This window comes from Hyperolius riggenbachi, chromosome 3 (assembly GCF_040937935.1).
Source record: "Hyperolius riggenbachi isolate aHypRig1 chromosome 3, aHypRig1.pri, whole genome shotgun sequence".
Taxonomy (NCBI): Eukaryota; Metazoa; Chordata; class Amphibia; order Anura; family Hyperoliidae; genus Hyperolius; species Hyperolius riggenbachi.
This window is the reverse complement of record NC_090648.1, coordinates 114,282,031-114,302,885: the sequence shown is the minus strand read 5'-3', so window position 1 is coordinate 114,302,885 and position 20,855 is coordinate 114,282,031. Positions and strand designations below refer to the sequence as shown.

Here is a 20,855-nt window from a genome sequence, read left to right as displayed (position 1 = left end):
GCCTCCTGCAAAATAAATGCAGGGGTTCCTCGAGATCAAAAAATTGCTTGCAGGGGTTCCTTGATATCGAAAAGTTATTTGCAGGGTTCCTCCAGGGTAAAAAGGCTGAGAAAGGCTGATCTAGGTGGAACTTCACCAAGATGTGAAGAATAGTAGCATTATGAGTACAGGCACTGTTTACAAGAATCTGGGAGGACATTGGTGTCCACCTTTGTTGCTACACAAAACTAAGACTACACGCGGATTCTGGATGCAGAAAAACTGACTCCAATGAATGTCTATGGGCCTGTTTCCACTAAACGCGATTTTTCTTGTGCAGATTTCCCATAGGCATTCATTGGAGTTTTCTGTATCCAGAATCTGCATGTAGTGGAAATAGGCCCTAAAGAGTAAAAAGACAGAGCCTGTCATCTAAGGGGAAGCCCTGCCCCCTTCATCACCAAGACAGTTGCTGCATTTTTTTTTGAGTACAGTATTCTTAAACTTTGACCAACCCCATCTGCATATGGCCCACCCCAGCTTGTTGTGGCCCACCCCAGCTCAACAGCCACCAATTAGACTGTGGCTGCTGAGCTGAGTTTGGGCCATGGCAATGCAGGGCCACTTACAGTAGACAGTAAAAACCTGACTGATCTTGCAGATTTTGGACCAGTCCATCTCCTTATGGGAGATCCTCAATATTTATTCTTTACAAAAAAAAAAGAACCCCCTGCAAAGGATCCATACAAAAATGCCAGTCAGCTCCCCTTCTCATTTGCACATTATATTTCAGAAGTTGGACTGAGCAACTGCCATTCACTGAGGGCTCGTTTCCACTATCGCGAATCTGCATGCGTCCAACGCAGGCAGATTCGCACATGTAATGCAAGTGGATGGGCCTGTTTCCACTGTAGCGTTGTTGAGGTGCGTTTTTTTCAGCGGTAAAAAAACGCACAAAAGAGCCAACGAATTCGCCTGCGAGTGGAATGTATGCGAATCGCCGCTAATGTATTTAATAGTAAAAACGCATGCGTTTGTTACATGCGTTTTTACCCGCGATTTCGCGTGCGATTTCGCACCTTTTTCAATTTTATTTTGCCCTGGCAGTGTCATGGTTAATTTCGCATGGCACCCTGCCATGCGAAATCGCACGCGAAATCGCGGGTAAAAACGCATGCGGAAACGCATCCGCATGCGTTTTTACAAGCGTCGGAATGCCGGCGAAATCGCGTCGCAACAGTGGAAACAAGCCCTAAGTGTTTTTGTAAATAAAGAGATAACTGAGAATCCCCCATGAGGAGATGCAAAAGTCCGCTGGGGAATTGCACACCACCTCAGAGGTGCTGGATTAGCATATTCGTTCAAAAAAAATCCAGAGAATCCGCACACTCTTAATGAACCTAGTTCAATGTTTTAATTCAAAAAAAGTGACACATGCCATTCCATAAACCAACGATTCGTTTCGGGGCCCCGTAGGGTCCCCTTTGTCAAGGTAACAAAACACAGAATGGTGACATTGTGTGAAGCAGCCTAACTGCTTATAAGCAATCCCTCAAAACAATAGCCACTCCCATAGTACATTCAAATTTGCCGCTGCAAGACATAATTAGCATATGTACACAAAGCCTCAAATGCTTATGCATCAAACATCTGCTAAACATCAGGAGAGAACACTCCCCCCCCCCCCCCCCCCTAAAGTGTAAACAGGCGCAATTACCAATTGCTGGGTCCCCCACGTCGTCCCCCAGCTCGTCATGTTGCAAGGACTCCCAAACCAGCACTCTGTTCCAACCGTTGGGGCGGAAATCCTGCCTCTCCACTGTAAGTGAGCCCACCCGACCGGTGCACTGGACTGGCCTCTGCCGGCGTCACTCAGCATCGGGTAGACTCTTCCCCGCCTCGCTCATAGATGCGTGGCGCATCGCGGCTGCGCACTGCGATAGGGCACTGGGATAGGTCGGCACATGAGTCCGGCCCACCCACGTGACCCTCCGTCGCCATGGAAACATAAACAAAAGCGCAACTACGTGTCCCTGAATGCCAGAGGCGTCGCTGCCATAGTAACCCCGGCTCAGGCAACAGTTCCACGTCACCGCCGGTCTTCAATGTGCAGCATCCTCCTGAAAAAAACGCGTGCCAGAACGCCAGCTGCCGCAGCAACCTCAGTTCTGGATAACACGGAGCTGTGCTCTGAAGGTTAGCTACACATTGGTTACAAAACGAGCGCCACATGCGAGTTTGGGCCATGGCAATGCAGGGCCACTTACAGTAGACAGTAAAAACCTGACTGATCTGGCAGATTTTGGACTAGTCCATCTCCTTATGGGAGATCCTCAATATTGATTCTTTACAAAAAAAAAAGAACCCCCTGCAAAGGATCCATACAAAAATGCCAGTCAGCTCCCCTCATTTGCACATTATATTTCAGAAGTTGGACTGAGCAACTGCCATTCACTAAGTGCTTTTGTAAATAAAGACATAACTGAGAATCCCCCATAAGGAGATGGGCTAGCCCAAAACCTGTGATCTGTCAGATTTTTACGACCTACTATAAGTGAAATAAAAAATATATATTGATCATTTTACTCTGAGCAAAATTCTGAGATTATGCTCCGCCCCTGGCTCTTATAGCGGAACTGTAAATGAATTAAAAAAAAACAGTTTCACTTACCTGGGGCTTCCCCAACAGCCGTCCTGTCCCGCCCCGGTCCTGCATGTGCCTCCGTTCTCCAGTGCCCCGGGTGACGCAAACCTTTCTTTGCATTCCCGCTCACAATAGCATCCTGCACTTAGCGGGCTGGAATGCTAAGAAAGCTTCGCGTAGCCTGGGGCGCGCAGGCACAGTTGCCGTCGACGGTAACAAAACTAGTTGGCTCGGGAGAACAGAGGCTCGTGCAGGACCGGCGCGGGACAGGACGGTTGCTGTGGACTTGGGGAAGCCCCAGGTAAGTGAAACTGTTTTTTATAAATTAATTTACAATTCCGCTTAAAGTGTCAAAGTTGGAGAATTAAAAAGACAATAAAGTCTAAAATTGACCTGGTGTGCACGGTGTTCTTCAAAAAAGTTATGGGGCTAGATTCACAAAGCAGTGCTAACTGTTAGCACGCTTGTGAAAAGCCCCTCTTCACACCTAAACTGAGTTTAGGCGTGTAAAAATGAACTTGCGCGCAAAATCCCGCGCGCAGTTTTGCGGTGCGCGCGAAACGAAAACGGGGCACCCGATGTGTCTATAAGGTCGACCTTATAGGCGCATCGGGTGCCCTGTTTTCGTTGCACCGCGCTGCGACGTTTCGCGCACACTGCGCTGTGTGCACGGGACTTTGCGCGTGAGTTCATTTTAAAAACGGTGCTAATCTAGTTAGCACCCTACTTTACACGCCCAAAGTCTTTAGGCATGCTAACTAGGTTAGCACCGCTTTGTGAATCAAGCCCATAATATATAAACTTTAGAGGTGTTTTCAGTGTTACTCAGCCTCGGAGACCCAATGTGCACTTAGCCCCGCCTCTTTGCAGACGGGTGCTATGGCGTTTTGTGGCACTCTTCATCTCCGCCATGCACTTGTATGGAATGGGGCGGGGCTAAGCACCAAAATTGGACGCAAAGGGTGAATGAAGGTGGACTGGTCTGATGAATCAGAATTTGGCCCACAAACTTCACAGATCTCAATACAATCGAGCATCTTTAAAAATTACTGGAAGGTTACTTTGGTATTTATATATATTTATTTATTTTTTTTGCAATGTTTTAAAAGATCCATAAATCACATTTCTGGCTTACAAAACTAAAAGAATAGATTTAAAAACCAAAAGCAATCCTAGTCACTTACCAGCAGGAGGCGTGTCTTCAGCTTCTGTCACCTGAATGTCAGGGATGGTGGCTGGTTTGGCAACTTTTCTGAAAAAAAAAAAACAATAATAAACATGACAGTTTTTGCTCCAGACATTTCTCTAGTCTCTGGGGCACAAGAATTCATTCTGTTTCTGGTTTAAAGAGGAATTTTCCCGAAAGAAAGCACTGAGGGAAAAAAAAAATCACGACAAAGGAAAAAGTAAGCAAAAGTAAAAAGTTGCAAATCAAGAAATGATTCATATTCGCCGTGTAATTAGTCCATGCTGTGAAATTTGGGAGCCTGTGCAGCCCGATACATAATGGGTTCCCCGGGAGCACCTGCTATATATCGGGCAGAGCAAGCACCCAAATTTTACTGACGCAATTTATAGTGGCACCTATGGTGGCGCTCAAGTTTCAGCCAATAAGTGGCACCCAAATTTCCCGCTTTGGTTTTTTGGGTGCCACATCAACTCTCAACAGATGAATTTGGCTCCTTACATGTATCCTATCTGGTCAGTGTACAGCTTATCATCAGTTTGGATTTCTGATCCAACTCTGGAAAAATGTTTTATTCAACTCTAGCCCAGCTTGTGGTGGATAATGTCTACATCAGTCCCTATGTGACAGCGTTGCCTGTCCCATTGTCAAATCAAATGAGGGTGAATTTTACATCATTCACTGCTCATTTACTTGGCTGTGGCTGTAGATGTCTTGGATCCTGTACTGTAATTGTTACTAGTTACTGTTTTTTTAGTTTTATATGCGTATACATTTCTGGTCGCACCTTATTGCTTACTGTTGGCCGATGTGCGTTGTTCGTACATGAATTTCCAGTTAAGCTTGCGCGCAAAACCTACTGCACAGGCGCACTAGGTGATGCCATTTCACCTCTGGGAGGCCACTTAAACAGACACGTATATTTAAACCCTCCTTGTCAGCCAGTGCTGACTGTTCTGACAAGCACTAGTAGCTCTATTACCCTACCTGTGATGTAACAACCTGTTAATGTTTTGACCTTGCCTTCTGCTTTAACCTTGTTATTGACCTTGGCCTGAATTTGGACTTTGCTTTATTAGCCACCTGTACCAACTCTTGCCTGTTAAATTATTTTGACTTGTCTGATGCCTGCCCTGACCTCAGCCTCTTCACCACCTTCATCTTAATTTGCACCAATATCGACCTCAGCTTGTTTATTGACTTAAAAGTCTCCTAATTGCAGAATCACCCATCCTTTGTCTCTAGCATGTTTCCATTGGTCACGACCTGGTGGAGGTAGCAACCAATCATCCCTTGCAAGGCGTTCTTGGGAAGACCAGTGATTATTTACACTCTGTGTCTTGGGAGAACCTGTGCCAACCACCAGTGCTGGGGTCACCAGGTCCTGTCCTGACAATCCCACCAGTAATTACCTCCCTATCTCCCACATACCTATGTGTGCCACAAACTGCACAGGAAATATCCCTATGTGCTATATAACAGTAGTAAAGCCTCTGGTTCACTTCATGGACATATCAAACAGCACAAGTCTGGTAAAAAAAAAAAACCAAAAAAAACATTTGCCGTGTACATGTTATGTAGATGAAACCGTATAGAGAAATAAAAGGAATTGCACAGCAGGGACCCATATGTCATTGTCTACAAATTGTCAACTTCGTCCTTTGCCACAAGCCTTTCTAAATCTAGCAGCATTACCAAACTGATTTATTAATAACTCTAGCTTAATCCTGCTTTAAATCATAAGGCCTCTAAAAGGAGGGTGAGGGAGAGTCCTGTTAGCTATTAATTCATGTTAAAGGGACTCCGAGCAGTGCAGAAACTATGGAAAGATGCGTATCATTTTAAAGCTCTCTTTCTCCTCTTTCCAATGATATATAAACCGCTGCCCTACGCCTTTTAGTTTTCGCTATTTTCATGATTGAAATTGCCGCGGCCACGATTTCAATCGCGAAAATAAAGAAAACTAAAAGGTGTAGGGTGACGATTTAGGTGTTGCCAGAAAGAGGAGAAAGAGAGCTTTAAAATGATATCCATCTTTCCATAGTTATATTGTATTACACAGGGCGACTTTTTCTGCTGAATGGAGCTGCTGACACTGGGGAAAGTGTCCTCCTGTGTAATACAATGTAACTATGGAAAGATGGATATCATTTTAAAGCTCTCTTTCTCCTCTTTCTGGCGACACCTAAATCGTCGCTCTACGCCTTTTAGTTTTCTTTATTTTTGTGATTGAAATCGCGGCCGCGGCAATTTCAATCGCGAAAATGGCGAAAACTAAAAGGCGTAGGGCGGCGGTTTATATATCATTGGAAAGAGGAGAAAGAGAGCTTTAAAATGATATGCATCTTTCCATAGTTTCTGCACTGCTCGGAGTCCCTTTAAAGAGACAAATATTTATGAGAAAGACTGGCCACACCTCTGCTTCGCCCCATCATGCTAGTAGAGAGGCCTTCAGTTACTGCGGAGGAACCATGGAGGAACCCTCCAAATAGCTTAAGGATCTGAGGGAACTGATATATAAAAATACATTAGCAGATAACCTGCTGATTTGTATTGCAGGAGGCATGATCTTAAAAGTGGGTGTGGTTGAAGACATTTTTTTACACTCAAATTGACAATGGGAAAGTCATGCAATATACAAATACATATAACAAAAAAACCCTAGCTTTTCAAGAACAGCAAATAGGTATTAACACACTGCACTTTCAAAGGCCTCGAGACCAAATCCACCCTATTGCCTAAAGGTGCCCATTTACAGTACGATTTTTTCTTCAGATTTGATCTTTTGATGCACCTTTTATGACTTGTGGTGTAAATCAATGAGATATGATTCTTAGGTCGACCGGAAAAGGAACAATTATCGATTCGAAAGTTGGATTGTGCGATCGAATCTGAACGCAAAACCTCCTTTAATCATATCAATCAATAAATGCCTTCCGATTAGGTAAGATCATTCAAATCATGTTGAAAGATCGAATCTGATGAAAAAATTGTACCTTAAGAGGCATCACTTGTAGATTCAAGAAGGCTTCTCTAACATTCACTGTTATGGATTTTAGTTGAACAACTCCAGTTCAATCAGACTTCATTAATTTAGTAATTATTTGGGTCAAGCTGGTGGCTAAACCTTTGGCTAGGATTTTGATATCCGTTGTGAAAAGGGAGATCAGTCTATATGATTCAGCAAATACAAGGTCTTTGCCTGGTTTCAAGATTAAAATGGAGAAAGAAAGAAAGAAAGAAAGAAAGAAAGAAAGAAAGAAAGAAAGAAAGAAAGAAAGAAAGAAAGAAAGAAAGAAAGAAAGAAAGAAAGAAAGAAAGAAAGAAAGAAAGAAAGAAAAAAAGAAAGAAGAAACGGTTGTTTGACCTCTGTACTCAACAGGGAGGGCGCGTTCTTGGCAATACCGGTGTAAGGTATAGGCAAAGTGTATTAGCTGGCGCTGCTCCTTTAAAAGCCACTCTGGGTGGTGAAGATATCTGTAAAGGACAAGGGGAAGAGGGGCAAGGGGAGAGAGTGCACACAATAGACAATTTGAGAAAACTGGTTAGCCAACTGTGGAATTATCTCTCATGAGATTCTTGCCTATTAGCCCATATGGGTTGGTCGGCTGAAGAGCTTTTGTCCCACTCAGAACCAGGGACCAGGTATTTTCAGCACTCCCGCAAATTAGTGCCCTTATCATGGTACCCCTTATTATAGTGCCCTTTACAATAATGTCCTCATATTATAGTTCTTGTTATTACTGTGCTCATTATTGTACTGCCCCCAATTTCCCATCCATCACCTCAGTAAGATGGATACATGTCATAAGTCATATGACCGTGTCATGCCAGTTGTGCACAAGTAGAGAGGCTGGAACTTGCGATGGGCACATACAGTGGGTTGCAAAAGTATTCGGTACCCTTGAAGTTTTCCACATTTTGTCATATTACTGCCACAAACATGAATCAATTTTATTGGAATTCCACATGAAAGACCAACACAAAGTGGTGTACACATGAGAAGTGGAACGAAAATCATACATGATTCCAAACATTCTTTACAAATCAATAACTGCAAAGTGGTGTGTGCATAATTATTCGGCCCCCTTTGATCTGAGTGCAGTCAGTTGCCTATAGACATTGCCTGATGAGTGCTAATGACTAAATAGAGTGCACCTGAGTGTAATCTAATGTCAGGACAAATACAGTTGCTCTGTGATGGCCTCAGAGGTTGTCTAAGAGAATATTGGGAGCAACAACACCGTGAAGTCCAAAGAACACACAAGACAGGTCAGGGATCAAGTTATTGAGAAATTTAAAGCAGGCTTAGGCTACAAAAAGATTTTCAAAGCCTTGAACATCCCACGGAGCACTGTTCAAGCGATCATTCAGAAATGGAAGGCGTATGGCACAACTGTAAACCTACCAAGACAAGGCCGTCCACCTAAACTCACTGGCCGAACAAGGAGAGCGCTGATTAGAAATGCAGTCAAGAGGCCCATGGTGACTCTGGACGAGCTGCAGAGATCTACAGCTCAGGTGGGAGACTCTGTCCATAGGACAACTATTAGTCATGCACTGTACAAAGTTGGCCTTTATGGAAGAGTGGCAAGAAGAAAGGCATTGTTAACAGAAAGCATAAGAAGTCCTGTTTGCAGTTTGCCACAAGCCATGTGGGGGACACAGCAAACATGTGGAAGAAGGTGCTCTGGTCAGATGAGACCAAAAAGGAACTTTTTGGCAAAGATGCAAAATGCTATGTGTGGCGGAAAACTAACACTGCTCATCACTCTGAATACACCATCCCCACTGTCAAATATGGTGGTGGCAGCATCATGCTCTGGGGGTGCTTCTCTTCAGCAGGGACAGGGAAGCTAGTCAGAGTTGATAGGAAGATGGATGGAGCCAAATACAGGGCAAACTTGGAAGAAAACCTCTTGGAGACTGCAAAAGACTTGAGACTGGGACAGAGGTTCACCTTCCAGCAGGACAACGACCCTAAACATAAAGCCAGGGCAACAATGGAGTGGTTTAAAACAAAACATATCTATGTGTTAGAATGGCACAGTCAAAGTCCAGATCTAAATCCAATCGAGAATCTGTGGCAAGATCTGAAAACTGCTGTTCACAAACGCTGTCCATCTAATCTGACTGACACTAAAAGACTGGCAGCTGTAATTGCAGCAAAAGGTGGTTCTACAAAGTATTGACTCAGGGGGCCGAAGAATTACGCACACCCCACTTTGCAGTTATTTATTTGTAAAAAATGTTTGGAATGATGTATGATTTTCGTTCCACTTCTCACATGTACACCACTTTGTATTGGTCTTTCACGTGGAATGGCAATAAAATTAATGCATGTTTGTGGCAGAAATATGACAAAATGTGGAAAACTTCAAGGCTGCCGAATACTTTTGCAACCCACTGTAATAAGGGAAGAGGACACAGAGAAACCAAGGGTAAACTCTTTTAGATAACTACCTCTTTTGGGTAATTTAACAGGTTTAAGCATCAAAAACCAGCAGTAATTGTTTAACCACCTTAGCGGTATGGACGAGCTCAGCTCGTCCATTACCACCAGAGGGTGCCGCTCAGGCCCTGCTGGGCCGATTTTGAAAAAATAAAAAGCAGCACACGCAGCCGGCACTTTGCCAGCCGCGTGTGCTGCCTGATCGCCGCCGCTCTGCGGCGATCCGCCGCGAGCAGTGGCGAAAGAGGGTCCCGCCAGCCGCCCGAGCCCTGCGCAGCCGGAACAAATAGTTCCGGCCAGCGCTAAGGGCTGGATCGGAGGCGGCTGACGTCAGGACGTCGGCTGACATCCATGACGTCACTCCGCTTGTCGCCATGGCGACGAGGAAAGACAAACAAGGAAGGCTGCTCATTGCAGCCTTCCTTGTTACTTATGCTTGCCGGAGGCGATCAGAAGAACGCCTCCGGAGCGCCCTCTAGTGGGCTTTCATGCAGCCAACTTTCAGTTGGCTGCATGAAATAGTTTTTTTTTAATTAAAAAAAAACCCTCCCGCAGCCGCACTGGCGATCTCACTAGAACGCCAGGGTGGTTAAATGGAATCCGAGGTGAGAGACATGTGGAGGCTGACATATTCATTTATTAATGGAAGTGGAAGTGAGTGGTGGCTAGATAACCGCTGTAGAAGTGTGCTGCCACTTCTCTTTGTCCTCAGGGTCTCCTCCTTTCCCAGTCCCCGAAGCTCCCGCATTACCTAAAAGTTCCTCCGAGCGATGTAGAACTATTCTGGAGTACACAGGCATGAGTCTCGAGCTGCCTGCTATCTGTGCTTGCGCGGTTTGGAACTTGAACCTGTGCAGTTCTGATTTATGGGCCATCACTAGGGGGAGCATCCTGATTTTCATATTCGACTGGAGGATTTCATTGAATATGAAACGCACCGGGAACCAGGAATGGGGAGACCCCGAGGACAACCAGCAGCAGCAGCAGCACATTTCTGAAAAAGGTAATCTAGCCCACCATGGGCTTTAGTCATTTTTTTAGAGGCCCAGTTATTATGATTATTTTGGATTTATATACGGCTGCCATCTTCTGCAGCGCTGTAAAGAGTATATTGTCTTGTCACTTAACTGTCCCTCAGAGGAGCTCACAATCTAGTTCCTACCCGTCATATGTCTATGTATGTATTGTGTAGTGCACGTATCATAGTCTAGGGCCAGTTTAGGGGAAAGCCAATTAACTTGTCTGTATGTTTTTTGGAAGTGTAAGGAAACTGGAGTGCCTGGAGGAAACCTACACAGACAGGGGGAGAACATACACACTCCGTGCAGATAGTGCCCCGGCTGGGACCCAGCTCTACAAGGCGAGAGTGCTGACCACTATGCCACCATAGTAGTTAGGGGTACATTGATCCATCTCCACTAAAAGATGGCGTGCCAGCCAGGTTCTGTAGCAGCCAGTAGGTATGGCGAGTACCTGGCCACATGCTGTACCTAGTGTTGGCAAAGGTCAGACTCCATGCAATCTGCTCTTAGTATGTACCCGCTGCAGTGGTCCTCTGCTGAATACTGTCAATGCAGAACACGGCAGCAGTTACAGACAGCTGTGGCTTCCCATGGCTGTAGACATGTATGACTAATATCTCTGTTTCTAATTAATTTCAGACACAACTATATTTTTCCAGACGCCCCATGCAATTAAGTGCCTCATTGTTTTCTGATTGCTTGCTTGCTCCACCCACAGCGCTCCACATACATCACTTATGAGCGTATTGCCATTTATTCTCCAGATGGTGACTGGCTGATATAAAGCCCCCCCCCCCCCCCCAACCCCCGGTTTTATCAGCATGGATAACACACATGAAGCCACCAGGCTGGGGCTGCAGGAAGTGCACAGCTCTGTTCTGTAGCAGAGAAGTCGTCCTCCTGCTATTTATACTGATATATCTTCCTGCATTTCAGAGGTTAGCAAGGATAAATGATCTTCTGTTTTGATCAAGCATGCTCTTCTCCAGCCACACATATCACCAGGAGTGTAACTACAGGGGGGGGGGGGGGGGGGGGGGCAGCCGCTGCTATTGCAGGGGGGGGGGGGCAGAGCTGTGCAGGGGGTCCATAACTACTACTTCACTTACTCTAATAAAGGGGCCCATCCTTCAGATCAGAAGTTTTTGTGGCTACACTAGTTATGGGTGTGAAGATCATGCTAGTTGCATGTGGTTCCGTATTAGTCATGGAGAGAAATTCGAAGGCATAACAACAAAAGTTGTTTAGGTGATACCCTTTAATGACTAACTGTACAAGATTTTGCTGCAAGCTTTCAAAACTTTAAAGAGACTCAAGTGGCCGTTTTTTTTTTTACTTACCCGGTGCTTCCTCCAGCGCCATACGCATGAATGTGTCCCTCGCCGTCCTCCCGAGTGCCTCCGTTAAGCCGCAATCTTCTCCGGTATTTGGCTCAGTGACGTCAGTGGGTGGCCTTCTGCGCATGCGCGGACCTTCTTAGCAACCGCAGAAGACCCCGGCTGACGTCACTCAGTCAGACTGAGCCTGACTGATCCGAGTACTGGGGGTTGGTTGTGGCTGAGGATTCCGTGAGGACAGCAAGGGACACATCCATGCTTATGGGGCTGGAGGAAGCCCTGGGTAAGTAAAAAAAATGGCCACTTGACTCATCTCTGAGTCTCTTTTAGTTTCTTCTTCAGGCATGTTTCAGAACTGGATCAAAACCATACATGCCTGAATCAGAAACTTAAAGTGAACCAGAGACGAAGCACCCTCATGTATTTTACCATATATATCAGTGGGAACATTAGCGAAAACACCCACCCTGCTCTCTGTTACATACTTCACTGTTCAGCCTGCTTGTTATCAGCCCTGATAAAATCCCAGACTGAGCATTTACTCTGGCTTTGCTCAGGAATCATTATAGCTGAGTCATTATAGCAGAGCCAGAAGGGGGCAGGCTTGGGCTTGAAAAGACATCAGAGAAGACAGACTCAGCTATAATGATTCCTAAGCAAAGCTAGACTGAATGCTCAGTCAGGGATTTTTTTATCAGGGCTGTTAACAAGCAGACTGAGCAGTGAATAATGAAACAGAGAGCAGGGTAGGTGTTTTCTCTAATGTTTCCACTGATATATATGGTAAAATACAGGAGGGTGCTTCGTCTCTGGTTCACTTTAAAAGTTTTAAAAGACTGCAGAGAAATCTTGTACAGTTAGTCATTAAAGGTATCACCTAAACAACTGTTGTTGTTATGTCTTCAGAAGATCATGCTAGCCACACTTGTCATATGACCCTTGCAAGATAGGCCCCAGACTGTGAGGGTCACCAGTAGTAGGAAAAGATGTGAACATTGGGAGAATTGGGGGGGCATCAACATTTTGCTGGTGGCCTCAATATTTTAGCACCGGAAAGAAGGAAAACATAGAGAAATGCATGCAATTAGCTGCTCTGCCAAGGCAGCCAGCTGAAGCAGCTGAGAGATCAAATCACACTTGTGAATAGTCAAAGATGAGGGTGGATTAGACAGGCTAAACTCTCTAAGTACATACGTATTTAGAGAGTTTAGCCTGTCTAATCCATTTTCATTAGTGACTAATCACAAGTGTGATTTGATCTCTCAGCTATGTCAGCTGGCTGCCTTGGCAGAGCAGCCAGTTTGTAAACACAGGATGATAACCCTTTCTCTGCTTCCATGAAAGCAGGAAGTAGACACAGTGCAGATTTATTGCAGGATTTGTATCAGCTGTAAGGGCTGGTGCACACCAAAACCCGCTAGCAGATCCGCAAAACGCTAGCAGATTTTTAAACGTTTTTTTTTATTTTTATGAGGCGTTTTGCTAGCGTTTTGCGGATTGCTGCTGCGGTTTTCAGTATAGTAGATTTCATATATTGTTACAGTAAAGCTGTTACTGAACAGCTTCTGTAACAAAAACGCCGGCAAAACCGCTCTGAACAGGCGTTTTTCAGAGCGGTTTGCGTTTTTCCTATACTTAACATTGAGGCAGAAACGCATCCGCAATCCAAAAAATGCCTCACCCAGGCATTTTTCGTTTCTGCAAAACGCCTGCCGCTCTGGTGTGCACCACCCCATTGAGATACATTGACCAAGCAGATCCGCAGCCGCAAGCGGATCTGAAAACGCCCAAAAAGCCGCTCGGTGTGCACCAGCCCTCACAAATGTTTTTTTTCTTTAAAGGTGATTATGCCATTGCTTATCTTTTAGAGCAGAGAGGAAGTTGTGAGTTCAGGTCCGCATATCACTATGCTATTAACAGGCAGCAGCAGCACAGCTTGTGGATGCTATCTGAAGCTTGTGGATGTTATCTGTTGCTAAGCTCTTACTTTGTACAGCTTAAACTAATCATGGAAAAATGTTTTTCCAGCCATGAAATAGCTGAATGGGGTGATTGGGGACTGCAGAGCAGATGATTTTCACATGTCCTGAAGCTCAGCGTTCCTCTTTGTTGTGTTTGGAAGAAGCGCCAGGAATCCAGAAGTCACAGGACACTGCCAAGGAAAAACCTTATAAATCCCGCCTCCAGCCCCCTCTCACAAGCCAGTCCTGAGTCCTGTGCATAGCTATCCAGCTGCTGCCATCAGATAAGAGTAATGCGGAGGGCAGGTCAGGGTTTTCCATACAGCAGCCTTAATGCATCAAAAGGGAAAGTGAGACTGCAGCTAAAACAACTGCTGCAATACCGTAAGCTGGCTATACATCACTCAATGTATGGCCGGATTGACCATTAGATAGATCCATCTCTGACTGAATCTGATCAGAGAGGGATCTATTGCCTGCACAAACTGCACAGAGATTTCTAGTAGATTTCAGCACGATCGCCCTCGAGCCACTGCCTGCAGGGCCCACTTGTATCTGTGTCCCCATGGTGGCCCGTGCTCTGTGTTTTAAAGTCTCATCTCTCTGTCGGTGTGACTTCTGGCCTCCTCTGGTGTTCCGCTGTAGCTGAGAGCACGTGACTCGGCAAATGTTGTGACGTCATACATACGCCATGTGGTGCAGGCGGTCGCAGTGACAGATACTGGAGTCCAGGAGTCGCTCCAGGGGAGAAGTGAGACTTTACACTGCACACGGCACGAGGGTTGGGGGAGGACACTTTACAATTGGGAGGACACTGGCTAGGAGTCTATCGGTGGTTGAGATATTGAACAGCGTTACCGCTGCCAACTCTATTGAGCCCTTGTGACCGAGATTTTTCTGACTTTCCATTCGACCATTTTGGCAGGAAATAGATCAAAAGATCAATCAGCCGGTCATGTTGCGGCACTGATTCTCTTCCAATTGAAAAATTATTGAATCAGAAGGTTGATCGGGCTCCAATATTGAGGAATGTATGGGCACCCTTGCCCACAATGACAATTGCCTGGAGGGGGCGAGACACGATCCCTTAGAGTTTGATCACAAGTCCGTTGCTATGATTTGGGGGGGGGGGGGGGGGGGGGGGGGCGTGGTGACAGTGGGGCACTTGATGGTGTGGGAGGAGTAAGCAGCAGCATTGCTGGTGTGTGGCAGACCTCACAGAGAACATGATCAGTTTGATCAGCTGATCACTGTGTAAGGTTCTGATTTGCTGTGGTCACTTCCTGCTTTGGCACATGATCGTAAACAGCAAATCAGAGCCTTGGCAATCTGTCACAAGATTAAGCTGGCCACATGCTTCTTTATAACTTCTGCAACACTGACACAATGCTAATCTGCACTAGATAAATAACACTTTCTGTTGCTATGAGCGATGTGTAAAGCTCCATTCACGTGCTAACTCCGTCTATTGTGTCTGCTGTCTGACTATGTAACAAACACAGTTCTGCTCAATGGACATATTTATTTCAGTATGTCATTGCTGACTCTAATTAAAGTATTCTATTGTAATGGAAACCAGGCTGTAGCTTTCGAGCTGAACTGCCGGATTGCTGGTGAAATGTTATATTATACATCAGTGGGCCTGATGTAAGAAAGTTCTACTGAGCTGCAGAGCACTGGAGAATACAAGAGATACAGAAAACCTCTCTGGATTTATAAAAAAAATGCCTGGTGTAAGGGCTGGTTCACACTGTTTGCGATTGCGCTTAGTTTGCCGATCGCCAGCAAAGCGCTACAGCAGTGTTACCCTACGAAGGTGTTCTCACTGCAGCGTTTCCATTTTGACAGAATATAGAGCGTTCTGCCTGTACATGTTTAGAGCGATTTTTCTTAAAGAAATGTGCAAAAACGCTGTTCTGCAATCTTACCCCTGAGTGAGAAGGTTGCAGCCGGAATGCCAGGATGTGGACGATGGAGGTGGGCGTATTCTTTCATGGTCATCTTGCATCTGAAGCCTGATTGGTCGTCTCAAGCCCCAAAAGATATTCAGCAAACCTTCCACTATCAGCTCCCCTTCTTCCTGTGAGATAGATAATTATCATGTGAAATATAGGAAACTAGCCAACCCGCGTCGTAGCATACGCCGCATCTATCTATGTAATAGAGTACGTGCCTCAACCTTGAAGCAAGAAGAAATAGGCTTTCCATGATAAAATGTATGCGTGCTCAAACACCAAGTTTAACCCTAGCAAGTCTGGCTTTGCAAATCCGGCCTAATTGGCTATTCATGAGGCAATGCTCATGCAAATATGCATTTGCTTTCGCATGCCAAACTATGCAGGGTCAAAAAACCAATACTGCAAAGTGCTCTCTCGCTCCCTGGGAACCACAGCGGCACCCCGGAGTGGGAGGCTGGGTGGCGCAGCCTCCCCCCCCCCCCCCACAAGCGTGGCCAGCGCTGGGGAGAGCCGTCCGCACCCACCTCCTAATATTAAAAACAGCCACTTACCTTAACGTCCATTGGATTCTGCTACATGCGCATTAATTTTCTCATGGAAAGCATTTTGTGCAGTTTCTATCCTTTGGAGGCAGGTGGTGGATGGCTTGCTCCGGTGGTGTGAACCCTGGAGTGAGTGCGCCTGTTCCCCCCCCCCCCCCCCCCCCCCCTCTGGAGTGCTGTATGTGAGCCAGCCCTGAGCTCTAAAGCTCGGGGTGACCCATACTTCTCTCCTTTCTCATGTGGTGCCCCCAAATTAATGCGCATGTAGCAGAACGCAATGGACGTTAAGGTAAGTGCCTGTTTTTAATATTGGGAGGTGGGTGCAGACGGCTCTCCCCGGCGCTGGCCACACTTGGGTGGGGGGTCGTCCACGCCACCCAGCCTCCCCCTCCGGGGTGCCGCTGTGGTTTTACAGGCAGTGAGAGAGCCTGGGACCCTGAGGTCCCCCCAGTTGTATAAAAAGGGGGCATTGGGAATCCTCCCCGTGGCGCTCCTGGAGGCCTGGAGCACACCAAAAACTGCTAGCAGATCCGCAAAATGCTAGCAGATTTTGAAACGCTTTTTCTTATTTTTCTGTAGCATTTCACCTAGCATTTTGCGGTTTTGTAAAGCGTTTTTGGTGTAGTAGATTTCATATATTGTTACAGTAAAGCTGTTACTGAACCGCTTCTGTAACAAAAACGCCTGCAAAACCGCTCTGAACTGCCGTTTTTCAGAGCGGTTTGCGTTTCTCATATACTTTACATTGGAGGCAGAAACGCCTCCGCAATCCAAAAAATGCCTCACCTCGGGAGTATGTGTTTCAGCAAAACGCCTCCCGCTCTGGTGTGCACCAGCCCATAGAAATACATTACCCAAGCGTATCCGCAGCCGCAAGTGGATCGCAAAACACTGCCGAACCGCTCTGGTGTGCACTAAGCCGGATAGTGCTAATGTAGCATGTAGCAGGGTGACTGCTTTGTGGTATTGGTTTGTGCATGCATTTGCATGAGCATTGCCTCATGAATAGCCAATTAGGCCAGATTTGCAATGTCAGACTTGCTAGGGTAAGGCCTCTTTTCCATGTGAATAGGCAGTGAAATGGCTCTCAAACTCTCACAACTGCTCACTGCTGCCTGGTAACTGCTTGCTGCTGCCTGGTAACTGCTTGCTGCTGCCTGGTAACTGCTCACTGATGCCTGGTAACTGCTTGTTGCTGCCTGGTAACTGCTTGTTGCTGCCTGGTATCTGCTCACTGCTGCCTGGTAACTGCTTGCTGCTGCCTGGTAACTGCTTGTTGCTGCCTGGTATCTGCTCACTGCTGCCTGGTAACTGCTCGCTGCTGCCTGGTAACTGCTCGCTGCTGCCTGGTAACTGCTTGCTGCTGCCTGGTAACTGCTTGTTGCTGCCTGGTATCTGCTCACTGCTGCCTGGTAACTGCTTGCTGCTGCCTGGTAACTGCTTGCTGCTGCCTGGTAACTGCTTGCTGAGCACACAGCTCAACAGTCCGTGGAAAAGAGGCCTTAAACTTGGTGTTTGAGCACGCATACATTTTCTCATGCAAAGTACTTCTTCTTCTTGTTTGAAGGTTGAGGCACTTAGTCTATTATATATATAGATGCACAGGCAGCAATAACTGCACCATTGTCTCCATTCATATCTGTACTTTGGGCTGGTAGTCTCTGCTTACTCATCTGATCGCTACATAAATCATATATCATGACTCTGTGTTTAACAGATCAGCGGACTGATGGCTGAAAATATTGGCATATCGCAAAGATTCCATTTTACAGAGCCATTAGTGAGCAGCTTATCATAGCAGAGTAATGTTACCACTACTGTATCTCCTTGCAATGCAACCTTCTGTTTGTTGGCTTTGCAGAGACTACAAGGCAGAAAAAGCTATAGATTTACAGGAAATCTTGAGTAATGATTAAAGAAACATTGTTTATCCTCCTTCCAGAAATGCCATTTCCTATCTGTCCTGTAAATCTAATGGCTTTAATAGTTCAAATCATGCACTTGCAATGTTAGATGTTGGCCAAGGTAGGGGGCCACATGGTATAGGGGACCTGCCTGCCAAGGTAGGGGATCCACATGGTATAGGGGACCTGCCTGCCAAGGTAGGGGATCCACATGGTATAGGGGACCTGCTGGCCAAGGTAGGGGATCCACATGGTATAGGGGACCTGCCTGCCAAGGTAGGGGATCCACATGGTATAGGGGACCTGCCTGCCAAGGTAGGGGATCCACATGGTATAGGGGACCTGCTGGCCAAGGTAGGGGATCCACATGGTATAGGGGACCTGCTGGCCAAGGTGGGGAATGCTCACGGTGTAGGTGAACCTGCTGGCCAAAAAGTAAGGAGAGTTGTTGGCCTAGGTGGGGAGGGACACGGTATAGGGGACCTGCTGGCAAAGGTGGGGGGTGCACATGGTATAGGGGATCTGCTGGTAAAGCTGGGAGGTACACATGGTATAGGGGTCCGGCTGGCAAAGGTGGGGTGTGGCGACCTGTTGGCAAAGGTGGGGGGAGCACATGGTATTTGGGACTTATTTGCCAAGGTTGGGGGTCCACATGGTATAGAGGAACCTGCTGGCCAAGGGTGGGGCTGCTTACAATCTGTGCAGGTGTAAAGCTTTGTACAAATGCAAGATGGAGATCAGCCAAGTTATCCAATATCGACCGCCTCTGCCGAGAATCTAGTGTGTGCATGGCGCCCCCCCACTGCCCGATGCGTCGGCCAGAGATCAGCATGAAGGATTGATTTGGCCAATTGCCACCTGAGAGCTTTGTTCTCCTCATTCACCCAGCCTGGTGCGTGATGTCACAACCACACAACTATATTAGTGTACTTAGTCGATTGATGTACAGGGGAATTTTGATTGTAATTCAGGTTTAATCAAAATAGTGTCCTACACCTAGATGAATACTGTTGTGTTATACAGTATGTCCAAGGGCTACTTCTAACAAACAGTTTGGACCCGTCTTCATGCATGAGAAGGGTAACCAAGTACAGTTTACAGACAGAGGCAGAGCTTCAACAGTATTATTGATGTTTTCAGTGCAAGAATCCTGGTACATTTTTGTGGTTTCATTTTTACCTCTCGATGCCTGAGCTGAAGATTCTGACCTTCATAGTACAGATTATAATTCTTCAGATGTGCCAGCAGCTCAGTCCTATGAGAGAAGAAAGACAAAACTGAGCTTAGATTCCCAGCTCCCCTCAGACATAACAGGCTATATATAGATCAACCTGTCAAGTGGATGTTTTCATTGGAGAGAGAGGATTAAACATACTCTCAAGTTCTTTCAGTGTTCTGTTCTTGTAATGCACAGCTGTAAGGAGCCGATGTACAACATCTATACACATGCTGAACACACGCTTCTTTATGTACAGGTTACATGAACAGATCTGCAGATGAGACAATGATCAGTCTTTCTCATATGAGAATAGGTCGACACTCTCTTGGGTAAGATGATAACATGCAGGGCCGGTTTAAGCAACAATGGGGCCCCAGGGCAAAATAAACCTGGGGGGCCCCCCCAACATATACCCCGGAACAAAAATCGGCATTAGGGGACCTTTTTTGCAGCTGGTATAACAGGGTGTGAAGTCCCAATCGGTCGGAGCTCCACATTCTGGCTATTCCAGCCTGCATGGGGGACAAGGGGTTACAAAGTTTCAGGAGGGGGGACCCCACATAATTTAAAAATAAAAAATAAAAATCCCACACTCTAAAAAAATTGGGAAAATAGGAAAAAATGCCAGGGATCTTCATACAGCCATATTGCGGCTGTATAGCGATCCCTGGCCAAAGCGCTGTGGCTACGTATAGACCCCCTGGAAACCCCGCCAGGAAATTTATTGCGCTTTCGTTTGATGCATGTAAAATTACGCTACCGTTAGGTTTGCTACTAAAAGTGACATTTACCGCATTTAAAAGTATACTTTTTTCCTTCGAAACTTTAAAAACGATTTTCTCAAAAACTATAAGGTCTTTTTGAAAAATTGTTTTTTCCTCTTATTCCTAATGATCTCCTTAACATATCCTGCAAATTTAGGGTTTCTAGCATTTAAGGTGGATTTGCTATTAACCATTAAAGTCAGCAGGTTTTTAAATGTGTATTTTTTTTTTCCTTTGAAACTTTAAAATCGATTTTCTCAAAAACTATAAGGTCGATTTGAAAAATCTTTTTTTCCTCTTGTAGCCACTGGGGGCCCCTACAAGCTCTGGGGCCCTGGGGCAGCTGCCTCCTTTGCCTTAATGGTAGCGCCGGCCCTGATAACATGATATGTAGTCAGTTGTTGGATTATGTAGGTCACTGTTGATGCTGGCAGACTGGGATGCAGAACCCACAGAACAGAAAATCAAGAAGCAAAGCCACAATTATCTCTTCTCAGCTCTCTTCTCCTTCAGAATCAGAACAGACTCAGTGGCTTGTGTACATACTGATCAGCCAAAACATTATAACTCCTGTGCACTCTTCATAGTTGTATTATACCACATCCTTCCCACTACTTAGCGGTTAGAGGATAGACTACCTATTTTGTAGATATCCCCCCCAAAAAAAGAAAGAAAGAAAGAAAAAGGAGCATAGAAAAGAGAAACCCGTTAAAGAGACACTGAAGCGAGAATAAATCTTGCTTCTTGTTGTCTCATAGTCAGCAGGGGCATGTGTGCCCCTGCTAAAACGCCGCTATCCCGCGGCTAAACAAGGGTCCCTGACCCCCCAACCCCTCCCCCCCCCCCCCCTGCAAAATCTCTAACCAACTTGGTCATAGATTTTGCTG

The 20,855-nt window shown here is 45.9% G+C and overlaps 1 protein-coding gene across 2 annotated transcripts in view; it reads right to left on the bottom strand.

The window, feature by feature from the left end:
* Positions 1–20,855, bottom strand: part of RASSF2 (Ras association domain family member 2) — a 103,354-nt gene that overhangs the window by 54,487 nt on the left and 28,012 nt on the right. For both annotated transcript variants that reach the window (XM_068274821.1, XM_068274820.1), the window contains exons 3-5: positions 19,165–19,240; positions 15,510–15,661; positions 3,808–3,875 (exon numbers count right to left, since the gene is read on the bottom strand). In XM_068274821.1, the coding sequence (XP_068130922.1) occupies positions 3,808–3,875; positions 15,510–15,661; positions 19,165–19,240 (296 nt within the window). The remainder of the gene's footprint in view (positions 1–3,807; positions 3,876–15,509; positions 15,662–19,164; positions 19,241–20,855) is intronic.